The sequence below is a fragment of the Eublepharis macularius genome, chromosome 1, assembly GCF_028583425.1.
Source record: "Eublepharis macularius isolate TG4126 chromosome 1, MPM_Emac_v1.0, whole genome shotgun sequence".
Lineage (NCBI taxonomy): Eukaryota > Metazoa > Chordata > Lepidosauria > Squamata > Eublepharidae > Eublepharis > Eublepharis macularius.
Window position 1 is genome coordinate 14,582,644 of NC_072790.1, and position 13,323 is coordinate 14,595,966.

At 48.4% G+C, this 13,323-nt stretch overlaps 1 protein-coding gene across 1 annotated transcript; it reads left to right on the top strand.

The window, feature by feature from the left end:
• The first annotated feature begins 237 nt into the window (after positions 1-237).
• Positions 238-12,978, top strand: CNRIP1 (cannabinoid receptor interacting protein 1). The gene is made up of 3 exons (XM_054985875.1): positions 238-514; positions 6,002-6,146; positions 11,565-12,978. The coding sequence occupies exons 1-3, from the start codon at positions 330-332 to the stop codon at positions 11,727-11,729; spliced, it is 495 nt and encodes a 164-aa protein (XP_054841850.1). The 5' UTR covers positions 238-329; the 3' UTR covers positions 11,730-12,978.
• The last annotated feature ends 345 nt before the right edge of the window (positions 12,979-13,323 follow it).

A 13,323-nucleotide genomic window follows, 5' to 3' on the forward strand; every position in this document is an offset into this window, starting at 1 on the left:
ATAGGGAACAAAGGCAGGCAGGCAGCTCCTTGCACCCGCAAGCAGACCGCGGGCGTCAGGCTCGACGCTCCTTCTTCCCTCCGCCGCGGCTGGCGTTGGGCGTCGGCTCCTCCCCGTCGGCGGGGACTCCGGCCGTAGGATTAGCGCAGGACGCGGGCTGCGCGCCTCGCCCTCCCCTCCTCCCTTCCTCCTCCCTCCCCGGCAGGCGGCTCGGGGCCGCGGCGTCACCTCCGCCGGGCTCGGCTGGCGCGCCCCCGGGTCGGCGTCGTCCGTGCGCCCGCCCGCCCGCCCGCCCGGCCTCGCCTCGCCCTTCTCGGCGCCTGGCCGCGATGGCCAACCCGGCGGTGCCCAGCCTGGTGCGGCTGAGCGTGGCGCTGAAGATCCAGCCCAACGACGGGCCGGTCTTCTTCAAGGTGGACGGGCAGCGCTTCGGGCAGAACCGGACCATCAAGCTGCTCACGGGCGCCAAGTACAAGGTCGAGGTGGTGCTGCGCCCGGGGCTCGTCCAGGCCGCGTAAGTGCGCCTCCCTCCCTCCCTTCTCTTCCCTTCCGAGATTGGTTTTCCCGGCGGCTCGGGGCTTCCATCTTCTTTCTCCGCCCGTGCGCGCGCAGGTCGCTGGCTGGAGGATTCCCACGACGCGGGTCTCCCGGACCCGACGCGCCCTGCTCGGCCAGAGACCCCCTTCGCCCTTGCCAGGTCTTGCCCCGTTTAGCCTTTGCCGGGGAACGGCGAGCACCTTGGCGGGGACCGCCGCTCTCGGCCCCCGGGCTTACTCGCGAGTAAAGGCGAGGCGGCCAAAAAGGCCAAAGGCCGGGCGGCCTGGGGTCGGCAGAGGACTTTGCTTTCCTGCAGTCCAACCGTGCAATCCTAAACAGGGTTGCTCTAGTCTCAGCCTTTTGAAATCAGTGGGCTTAGACTGGGGTATCTCTGTTTAGGATTGCGCTGCCAAATGCCTCCGCAGCACTGGATGGACTTAGGCCCCTCAGGCTGTGGTCCGGTGTACACTTACCTGAGAGTAAGCTCCATATAAATATGAGTAGCCCTTGCTTCTGAGTAGTCTGGCATGTCTGTCTTGGCATCACCAGCTCCAGGAAGAGCTCTTGGTTATGTAACTGGTCTGTCTCTGCTTCCTTTTAGATGGCCATCATGTTTTTCCTTTGGAAGGGCGTCCGTGTCTTTTTCGCTCTGCCTTATTTTAACCCAAACTCAACATTTCCTTTCAGCACTGCTGATACTTCTCCCTTCTCTCTGCCCCCCCCTATATTTATTTAGGGATGCCCCCCTAACTATAACAGCAAGGGCTGGGGCACCCCAGTGCTTTGTATGGCATGAGCTTTCTTACTGTGGGACAAGAGAGCCTACACTCAGATGCAGAAAAAAGGAAACCAGCTGCCCTTTCAAAAATAAGGCCCCTTTCGTTTCAGAGCTGCACCTGTCCAGCGCAGCAAAAAATAACAGAGATTTTGTGGCACCTCCAAGAGTAACACAATTTTTAATCCAGCCCTAGATCTTGTAGACTGGAGGGCTTTCCACAAGGCTGTGAAATGATTACCCTGGTATAAAAATAGTCTCTAAGACAGCCATACACCCCCCCCCCAAACATATTTCCAGCTAACCTAGAAAAATGGATTTGATGTTAGCAAAAACGATTTGGCTGCAGAATTTTTTCTTCCCGGAGTGGGTCTTCAAGGTGGCCGGAGGCACAGTCGTGGAATAGACAAAACTCGTTCTGGTTTAGTTCTTAAATTGAGGGTGACTGAATAGAACGCTTTCTTCTCTCTGGAACAGAAACATGAAGCTGCCCTGCTGAATCATGTCCTTGTGTGACTGAGATCAGGATTGTCTGCCTGAATGGGTAGCAGCTCTCCAGGGACTCAAGTAGAGGTTTTCAGTAGGGGGAAAGTTTGCCAGTTTGGAGTCCCCCTTCTCTCCTTGTCTGAATCATAAATCAAGGCTTCAAACTTGGTGATCATAGAATTAAAGGTTTATTTTTCAATAAGCCTCATGCAGTCGTTTAAGTAACTGATGCACAAAGGAAAGCATCGGCACCTGTATTTTATACCTTGCAGTTAACGCAGAAAATTTTTTATACAACTCGTAAGATTTCTAAACAAACAGTTCTTACATCCAGTCGAGGTATGTGATCTCCAGAGCATGCTGGACTGGCAGGTCATAGCCAGCATTTGAAAGGAATACAATAATAAAAAGTCCAGTAGCACCGTTAAGATTAACCAGCTTTATTGTAGCATAAGCTTTTGAGAACCACAGCTCTCTTTGTCAGATGCATCTGATAATGCATCTGATGATGCATCTGACAAAGAGACCTGTGGTTCATGAAAGCTGACGATGCATCTGACGAAGAGAGCTGTGGTTCTTGAAACGCGACAGAGGGCAATCTAAACTCCCCTCTATCTGGAGATCAGGGGGTGGGGCCACCGGCCATGTGACCATTTTTGCCAAGAGCGATTTAAACTTTAAAAAATTAACCCCTTGTTCCAGCTGACCCAGAGTAACGTCATTGTGCGGTCCTGAGTTCCACCGCTGAGTTCTACCACCGCTTTTCCCAGAAAAAAAGCCCTGCTTACAAGTATTAGTGGAGGGGAGTTCCAATGGCTGGTATGGCATTAGCTTGAATTGGAAGAGGAGTTGGCATGGGAGGGTGAAACTGAGACTCTTTCTTCCCTGCTACATATTTATCTGCAAAGCGAGAAGGCCTGTTTCAACTGAAAAGGCGCATTATCAGTTGCTGGCAGATTGACTTTGGATCCCATCTCAGCCGTCCTGCATGTCCTGTCAGCCAGTTCAGAAACGCAGTGGGGAGCTGTGTTGGGGCTGCTTTCTATTTCCTAAAATGCACCCACAAATAGCCAGGGAAGGACTGAAAAGTGTTTCAAGTGGCATGTGTGAATTTGGCCTTTACAAGTAGTGTTTGCCAACCCTGGAGTTCCTCAGGGCATTGTCAGCAGTTGTGGGAGCAATCTCTCTATATAAAGACAAGTGTCCTGACTGACTCATCAACGCCCAGCCCAAACTCCTGGACCTAGAAACATGAAATTTGGGGAGAACATTCTTTTTCATGATGTAAACACCCACTAAGAAGAGATTTTAAGAAATTCGACCCTTAAGGGTAAAATGTGTTTTCCCAAAGGGATACAGCTTCCTTGTGTGGCTGGCAGGCTGCTGCGTGCTTGCGCACGCCCCCCCCCCTCCGCTAACTGCCAGTTCGGCCACTCTTCCCTGATTGGGCCAGCCTTTCAGGATCATTTGCATATGTGGGCTGATTGGGGCTCACAATGTTCCACACCTCATCTCACCCCCCCCCCTCCAGAGACAGTTGGAACACAGAGGTCATTTGCGTATGTGGCCTGATTGGTCCTCACCTCCCACATTCTGAACAGTATGCAGTTGTTATTGAGTGTCATTGAATGTGTCCTGAGGTAAAATGCACCTCCCAGTCTTCCCCTAAAAGTTCACTGGGACCGCCAGTCTCCCTGTGCGGCCTGGTTTTCCTGTGTGGCTGGCAGGCTCCTGCCTGCTTGCACTCCACTCTCTCTGATTGGTCAACTGTGGAACTCTGTGTTCTGAGGTAAAAATCAGGTAACGAACACTGCAGACAGTTGTAGAAAGATGGTACAAGGCTCCTGAATAGGGATTTTATATAAAAGTCAGTATGGCAACTGAGTTTTTAAACATTCATGGGGAGATGGTGCATGAACTTTCTAGGGGCCAATTCAATGCGAGCCTCTCACATGAACCTTCCAAAGTGCCCATCACACCACCCCTCCCTTAGTCCAACTCAACCTCACACGACTCGCAGCCATCACCTCTTACTGCCCCCAAGAAGCCTCCTGGCAGAAATCATGCAAAGCTGCCATCATTAGTGAAACGCTACTTAACTCCCTCGAAGGGGCACAAATGGAGTACAGATCTGTGGACTCAGTGGAGCAAATGGATGATGTGGTCTACTACCCTGTGGAGTTCCTCAACACGCTCAACACTCCTGGCTTCCCAGCCCACAAGCTTCTCTTCAAAGTGGGGGCTCCAGTGATGCTGCTCCGAAACCTCAACCCACCCAAACTCTGCAATGGCACCAGACTGCAAGTCAAAGCCCTCCACAGGAACGTCGAGGCCACATTGTTCACTGGCAGTACTCAGTGTGTGTGTCTGTGTTGGTGTTCATACCATGCATACCACTCATACCATCAGATAACCTCTTCGAGTTCAAGAGACTGCAGTTCCCCCTCAAGGCCTGCTTTGCTATGATGATCAACATGTCCCAGGGGCAGACACTGAAGGTGGCAGGAATTGACTTGAGGGAGGACTGCTTCTCACAGGGGCAGTTCTACGTGGCCTTCTCCAGAGTGAGTTCACCCAGCAGCCTGGTGATCCTAGCACCTGAGGGGAAAACCACCAATGTGTTCTACAGAGAAAAAAACCCTGGTTGTACATATTTTTCACTTTATTTATTGCACTACAATCTTTTCCTTCTAAAAATCTCTTCAATAAATGTTACATTTCAAAATTCACTTCCTTGGTTTTCAGCATCAACATGCTTCGCTTTATTAAAACACCTTTGTGATGCTTGGGTACTATGCTATTATACTACAAAACCAACTTTAAAAAAAATCTCACAAACCAAAAAATGTTAGATGGTTGTTGTGGGTTTACCGGGCTGTATGGCCATGGTCTTGGCATTGTAGTTCCTGACGTTTCGCCAGCAGCTGTGGCTGGCATCTTCAGAGGTGTAGCACCAAAAGATAGAGATCTCTCAGTGTCACAGTGTGGAAAAGATGTGGCAGGTCATTTATATCTACTCAGGAGGGGTGGGGTTGAGCTGAGTCATCCTGTAAGAGTTTCCCCGGGTGTGGAATGCTAATGGAATGCTAATGCTTCACTGTATCCTGAGGAGGTTCTTTTGCATATGGATTGGTGCTTGATGTGCTAATCTTCTCTGCAGGGCTATTGTCGAGTATAGAGTGTTTTGTTAGCCTGGTGTTTTTCAGAACTGGAAACCATGCTCTGTTCATTCTTAAGGTTTCTTCTTTCCTGTTGAAGTTTTGCTTCCACACTGTGACACTGAGAGATCTCTGTCTTTTGGTGCTACACCTCTGAAGATGCCAGCCACAGCTGCTGGCGAAACGTCAGGAACTACAATGCCAAGACCACGGCAATACAGCCCGGTAAACCCACAACAACCATCGTTCTCCGGCCGTGAAAGCCTTCGACAATACATCAAAAAATGTTACATACCCGTAAGTATTAAAACTGGATTTAAGGTAGTTAAATACCGTAATGAAGCATGAGTATCAAGCTAGTCATGGAATAAATCAAAAATTTTGAAACGTCACAAAAAAAATCCCAATATACAAGCCCATTTTCTGGGCAAGGAGCAGGGGTCACTGTGTGTGTGGGGGGGAGGGGGTAGTTTTGAATTTCCTGCATTGTACAGGGGGTTGGACTAGATGACCCTGGAGGTCCCGTCCAACCCTATGATTCTAAATATCACACAGGAAATAAACCTTATGTTGACTTTGGATGTGAACTTTATTTTGATTTGATATCTGGGAAAAAAATTAGACAATACAAAAGAGAAAAATTGCTTTACTTTTTTTCTTACGATGTAAGCTGACTAGCAGCTCTATACAAATCAACGTTCTTGACTATGATCTAGCAGAAATTGAATTGCAGTCCCCACCATCAACTTTTTCTGGCCTGGGAACGTTTTCCTAGGTAGGGGTCCCTTGGAATTTGAAGAAATAACTTAGGGACTCCTCCATGGAAAAGATTTGGGAAGCGCTGCTTGTTTCAAGTTTGCTTGAATTTCTTTCCTAGGAAAAAAAGACAAGTGGTGGAAAGAGTCTTACAGATACACACACTCTGCTTAGGGCAGGAAATTCAAACCAGTGCATCCCTGACAAACGGGATTCGTTCCATTGTCAAACTGAATTTGCCTTTGGGATTCCTCAGAAGAGCGAGTAAAGCCAGGCTTGTCTGTTTCAGGACCATGGGAATAGGGGGTGTGACTGTGCCCCTGGAAGAGAAGTCGCGAGACACCCAGATGGTTACCTACAGCGGGATCTATGATACGGAAGGGGTGCCCCACACCAAAAGCGGGGAGAGGCAGCCAATCCAGGTCACCATGCAGGTAAGTTTGCCTCTGGGTGCGGAGTGACCGAAGGCCAGGCCCCCCGAGTTAGCAATGTTAGCCAGCCCAATTGAAACAGCTTGGTCTGTGCCGAAATCCATAGATGAGAAGTTTTCCCACACATGGGGGACAGCTTGTGTCTTTCTGTTAACCTGCTATTGAAAGCAAAGCTGCAGGAAGTATTTCAGAGTTGGTTACCCTCTACTTGGTCAGCGAGTTCATAGCTGCAGGGCTTTTTATCAGGGGGAACGTGGGAGAACGGAGTTCTGGAACCTCTTGAAAATGGTCACATGGCTGGTGGCTCCGCCCCCTGATCTCCAGACAGAGGGGAGTTGAGATTGCCCTCCGTGCCACGTGGTGCGGAGGGCAATCTCAACTCCCCTCTGTCTGGCGATCGGGGCGGGGCCACAAGCCATGTGACCATTTTCTCCAAGGGCAACCCACCCCCTCTTTCCCCAGAAAAAAAGCCCTGCATTGCTGACAAGCTGACAAGTGAAATCGATTTGCAGGGTTTCGGTGGGGAGGCGAGAATGTTTTTGAGGAACCATTGAAAAGCTATATACTTACTGGATTCATCATCGTCATAAGCTTTATTGCATTGGCTCACAGCTTTAGCAATTAACATAACTGGATTCAGAATCCTAGGTTTTAAGAACTGATTGGAAGCAGGTAGGCAAGCTCAAATTTTATGCCGGAGGCTGGAATAGAGGGATAGTTTGTAGTTGCAACCGGTGAGTTGGAGGGAGTGTGTGTGTGGATGCACAATAGGTGTTATTTCTTGGGCATTTTTTTTGTAGCAACAACAGTGTCCTCTTGTAACACCCTGTACTTTTAAGCAGCGGTAGCAGTTTGAAGCATTGGCTCAGCACCCATCTGTGCAGGTGACCTCAGCTGTACAAGAGGATAATGATGAAACAAACACTGGACTCTTCCCTTCCCCCCGCCCCAAATCTAACAGTCAGCTAAGTGGGAAAATAGCAGGGATGATGCAAGAGCGTTCCAAGGCCATTTAGGCACCTCTTCCCACCGGAGGAGAGAGGAGACACAGATAACAGTGGGAATGAACACCTCCCCTCACATAGCTTCACACCCGCAGTTTAAGCACAGAACACTCTCCGCATTAACCATAACATATAGCATGAGTACACTTACAGCAGCAGGGTATGTGGCTGGCCCTGACAGGTGAGGGCAAGCATGACAGGTGACGGCAAGCACCTGACCATTTGCCACTGAGCTTTTTCTTGCTCCATCTCCTCCCCACACCCTGGGCTTTGCAGCTGTCTTGCAACAGATCCACAACCCGTGTTTGGGGTCCCGAGGTCAGTCGCCCCTGCCTTGAGGCCAGACTAGATGAGCCAGAAAGGTGATGTCAGATCTCTTTGTTGCAAAGCAAGGATTGGAAGAAGAGTCCCTTTTTATGATCCAGAGGAGTTAGCCGTATTAGTCTGTAGTAGCAAAATAGTAAAGAGTCCAGTAGCACCTTTAAGACTAACCAACTTTATTGTAGCAAACTTTCGAGAATCACAGCTCTCTTCGTCAGGCGCATCGATTGTAGCATAAACTTTCGAGAGCTGCGACTCTTGAAATCTTATGCTGCAATAAAGTTGGTTAGTCTTAAAGGTGCTATTGGACTTTTTACTATTTTCCATTGATGATGAGGGGAACGTGTGTGTGTGTGTGGGTGGGGGGGGGACCAAATTGGCAACCTGTGTTTGGGTAAGGGGAAGAAAATGCCTGATGCAGTCAGTCTGGAGGAGATAAGGCAGGGAGAACTTTTGTCCAATTCATTCCAGTTCAGTAGAAATTAGACCCCTTGCTTTGTCGATGAATGAGGCACCCTTGGCTTCTCCATCGCTGCTTGGCCTTCTGGTTTGCGTCTGTTGCAGAGGAAGGCGAAGGAGACGGGGGCTGCGTTTGCTTGTGTCCGCTGCTTGTGTTTCCCCCTGCAGTTTAACTTGAGCAGGAGCCCAGCTTCTCATCTTCACAGTATTATTCTGTCAAGTGCTGTTGGATGCCTTTAGTCTGTCAGATGACTCAGTGACACTTCTGGTTCTGAGTGGGATGGAAAGTTTCTCTTGAAGGACTTAGGCAGCCGTTGCAATATTGGAAAATCTTAATGCCTTGGGGATGAGCAAAAGTCTGTGTTTGGGAACATGACTTTGTCTAGGGGATTAACAGAACTGAAAGGAAATGAATCAGGAGAGCTGTTGCTTTTTTGAGGCGTTGCCGCTGAGTAAACTGGATGTGGCTGGGGCGCATCGGTCAAATATGAGTTGTTTCTCTTGGTCCCAGGAGTAAACGCCAAATGACATTGGTTGACACAAGTAATCTTACTCCATTTCTGTGTTAGTGGTTACAAAGATCTAGCCCCTTCAATGTACTTCCAACGCAAATCAGGACTGGTTCTAGGGTTGCCAGCACCCAGGGCAACCCAAGTCCGGCCGCGCGCACTGCACATGCTCCCGGCACTGCATGATGACATCACTTCCATGATGTCATCAGGCACTGTGGAGCATGCCACCCCGTGTGGCAAGCCGGCTGCCCCGGTGCACCGCGGAGCTGGCGGCGACAGCGCGGGTGGCTGGGAGGCCACCTGTGCCTTTTGCTTGCCCCGCTGAGGTGGCGGCTGGCTTGCCGCAGGTGAATGGCGCGGGCAGCCTCTCAGCCACCCGCGCTGCTGCCACCAGCTCCGCAGCATGCTGGGGCAGCCGGCTTGCCGCGTGGGTGGCACACTGACAGGGCAGCAGGCTTGCTGTGCGCCCGCTGCTCTCGCAGCAGGCAAATGGCGCAGGCGGGCTCCCACTGCCCTCTGCTCAGCAGCCCACGCACTCCTGGGAGCTGGCAGCTGCACCCGCTGCCCCCTCTTTGATGGTGCCGGGGGCAGACTACCCCCCCCCCCGTCCCCCCGTCGATCCGGCCCTGATGCAAGTATGCATTTTCTCTGCAGCATTCGGTCTGTCAGTTGAGTATTATACTATACCTTGCTCACTAACGAACAAGTATTGGGAGAATTGGGAGCTTTTGACCCTAGAGCATGGCTGTTTGTGCCACCATTCTGCAAAAGTGCAGAAATCAGCACGGTAAGAAAAGCTTTTTTTTAAAGCAAGGGGTTGTATGTCCTGGAGAATGTGTAACCAGTTCCATGGAAACCTTGGAGGCAGGATTGCTGCCTGGCAGCAGGCTTCATTGCAAACCCAAAGAGTGCTAGTTAATGGTTCCTCATCCTCTTGGAGAAGAACGACAAGTAGAGTGCCTCAGGGATCAGTCCTGGGATCTGTTCTGTTCAACATTTTTATAAATGATTGGGATGAAGGAAAAGAGAGAATGCTTATTAAATTTGCAGATGATACTAAATTGGGAGGGGTAGCAAACATGGTAGAAGACAGAGTAAGGATACAAGATGATCTTGACAGGCTGGAAAACTGGGTTAAAACAAATAAAATGAATTTCAACAGAGATAAATGCAACATTCTGCATTTAGGGAAGAAAAATCAAATGCATTACTAGGATGGGGGAGACCTGTCTTGGCAGTAGTATGTGCAAAAAGGATCTAGGGGTCCTAGTAGACCATACACTGAACATGAGCCAGAAGTGTGATGTGGTAGCTAAAAAGGCAAATGCGGTTTTGGGCTGTATCTACAGAAGCATAGTGTCCAGATCACGGGAAGTGATGGTATCGCTCTGCTCTGGTTAGACCTCACCTAGAGTATTGTGTTCAGTTTTGGGCACCACAATTTCAGAAGGATACAGAGAAGCTGGAATGTGTCCAGAGGAGGACAACCAAGATGGTGAGGGGTCTGGAGACCAAGTCCTATGAGGAAAGGTTGAAGGAGCTCAGTATGTTTAGCTTGGAGAGGAGACGACTGAGAGGTGTATGATAACCCTCTTCAAGTACTTGAAGGGCTGTCATATAGAGGTTGGCGCGGAGTTGTTTTCTGCTGCCCCAGAAGGTCAAACCAGAACCAATGGCTTGGAATTAAATGAAAAGAGTTTTCAGCTAAACATCAGGAAGAGCTTCCTGACAGTTGCAGCAGTCCCTCAGTGGAACAGGCTTCCTCAGGAGGTGGTGGGCTCCCCTTCTTTGGAGGTTTTTAAACAGAGGCTAGATGGCCATTTGACAGCAATGCTGATTCTATGAACCTGGGCAGATCGTGAGGCGGAGGACAGAATGGGTTACATCAGTACTTAGTTCTCATGGCCCTTCTTACTTGCCCAGAGTAATGCTGATCACCACCTTGGGTTCAGGAAGCAATTTTCCTCAGACCAGTTTGGCTAGGCATCCTGGAGGTGTTTTGCCATCTTCTGGGCATGGAGCAGGGATCACTGGGGGTGTGGGGAGGAGAGGTAGTTGTGAATTTCCTGCATTGTGCAGGGGGTTGGACTAGATGACCCTAAAGGTACCTTCCAACCCTATGATTCTATGATTCTAATGCGTAGATCACTGATCTTCATGACTAAGTGAAGCAGAATGAATTGTGCTTATTTCAGACAAAGATGTGGAATTTATATGGATCGCAGAATCCACTTCTGCGTCGCCTGGATGCAGAATCTTTTTAGCATACAGGATATAAAGGCTTGGATCCAGGGGTAGTTTTTCTGTAGGTAAAAGATCTTGGCTTGCTGAGCACAAACTCTTTATCCCCAAAATGCCCTGCAGAAATCTTGTTTCTAGGGGTCCTCTCTCTGTCAGGAATAGGATTTTGGGGGCCATTTTGTGCTGCCATGGGAGGGGGAGACCATGCTTCCTGGGCAAAGGTGTCTGCGGTAAGAGCTAGTCTGGATTCAACACAATGCCTTTTGCTTACTAGGTGCTATCAACTGCCAGTTCTTCTAATAGGTGGTCTAGTACTCAGTCCCTTCTGCAGATTGTACTAGTACAAGTTAACCAAGTCTTGGAGCGTTGTTCAATACTTAAGACTAGAGATGGGTGCGTGAAATGCGACAAACTTCGAACCGCACGAACTTGCCCCGGTTTTCAAACCGGTTCATTTGCTTCGTGAAAATGTCACTTCCAGGGCGGCAGCAGGTTTGCAGAAAGCCCATTCCCCCTGTTACCTAGGAAACCAATTGATTGGCACCAGACTGTCTGCAGTGATGAACTGAAAAATGAACCAAACATACTGGCCTAAAGTTTGTGGCGGTTTGTCAGAAATGAGCTCTTATGAACCACTGATTCGCAAACCACAAACCAGCCCGGTTCGTGATGAACTTTGGTTCATATTTCGGTTCGTGCCTATCTTTACTTAAGACTCTTGTGGCAGAAGCATCAAAGTGAATGTTGGTCTTTTAAAGCTTATGCTACAACTGTAGGAGTCTTTTCCAAGGCAGTTCTTCACAGAGGGCAGTGGCTCAGCCTGTCGTATGTGAAAAGAGGAACTAATGATTCACTAACCGAAATGGGTTTATTCTTCTCTGCAGCTCGTGGATATTGGCACCTTTGAAACCGTCTGGCAAGTCAAGTTTTACAACTACCACAAGCGAGACCATTGCCAATGGGGGAATAGTTTTGCATACATTGAGTATGAATGCAAGCCCAACGAGACGCGGACCCTCTTATGGATCAACAAGGAGAACTTCTACTAAGCTGGACGAAAGCAGTGTGGCTGGACGATCTAGTGGCAGACCCTTCCTCCGACAATCTCTTGGTGAACAAAAACCAGCACAAAGCCTTAACAGAGGCATTCTGCAGAGATGCTTGTGGTTTCTGGCAGTCCAAAGTCCAATTCTTTGGGGATGGGTTTCTTTGGGGTTGAAAATTAGTTTCCAGGTGACTGTGCTTAAGACTGTAAGTACAGATTATCTGCATAAAATGAGAATTTTAGGATTTGACATCCCCCCCCCAGCAAATTGGAAATGTTCCACATCTTCATAGTAAACAGGATGCGTGCAGAGTTCCCATCAAGGTCTGGATGCTGGCCCTTCTAATAATTTCCCAATTCGAGTCATTTTGCCAAACTCGGCATTGATTTCTTCTCTTAGATGAAACCAGTTCGGAGCTTCTGTATTTTACTCCAGTCTTAAACATGCTCCTTCATCCGTCTCATCACCGTAGGTAGCAACAGAGTAGGTGTTAGATGGTCGCACTTCTGCTAAAGCAAAAGCCACATCCCTGTTTTAAGTTGCATTTGTTTAGTTGCCATATGGGGGGTGGGTGACTTGGCAGTTTCTCATGGTTTTAACTTTCGTTGGCTGTTGTGAAAACTTCTGTGAACAGCTTTCCTATCTTGTGAGCCTCATTTTCAGGTGTCAAACTTCCCAGTTTCTCAAAACAACCCTTAAAAGCAATGGCAGTAATGAATTGTTGGCATAGAAGTATGTAAGAATGGAGAAGCAATACATGTATTGTCTTAAGTAACGTGTGTATCGTATGAATCCTTGAACATAACAGTGATTTTAAATGTAATGTTGGCATATAGAGTCTGTTCTATTTTCAGAGTTTTCCTGTTTCAGCGATTATTGATAAGGTAAACCGAAGCAACTCGAGTTACTGTTCACTTCTTCGGCTCCAACTGTTCAGTTGCACCAAACAGCCTTTCAAGTAAAATATGATTGCAAACAGGACTATTTTAAGGAAACAAAGTATTTTTGTGCAGGAGTCTGAACTCTGGTGCTATGTCTTGTGTGAATTTGTTTACAGCTTAGTTGCAAGCAAACTGGAAGCACCTTTTTATATTGGTGAATGAAATGTTGTTCCCTTGAAGTCTCCTGGCCTGAGGTGGCTTGTGTATCTGCTTTACCATTATATATCAACTGTTGTTAAGTCTCTTCATGTGATGAATAACCTTTAAACTGTAATCACAAGTTTTGCTTTTCATAATAAAGGAGTTGGAAAGCAATCCCCACCCCAAATGGCTTTCTCATCTAAGTAGATCGTTTAAGTTGCGTAGCCGTATTGGTCTGTAGCAGAAGATCAAGATTCAGACCAAGTAGCACCTTAAAGGCCAACTACCCTGGAAATCTAGTTGGTCTTTAAGGTGCTACTGGACCTGAATTTTGCTCTTCAGCTAAGCAGGTAATTTTTCCATTCTTGTTGGTAACCAGCCCAAGGTCACTTGCTATGTACCCTGCTTGGGTCTCCAGTATGGATGCTGCAAACTTTTCAGAAAGTGTGACTTGCCTTACTCAACATGAGCAATAGGACAAAGAGTGTTAGTCTTTGGCATGGTGGCTGGGTAAC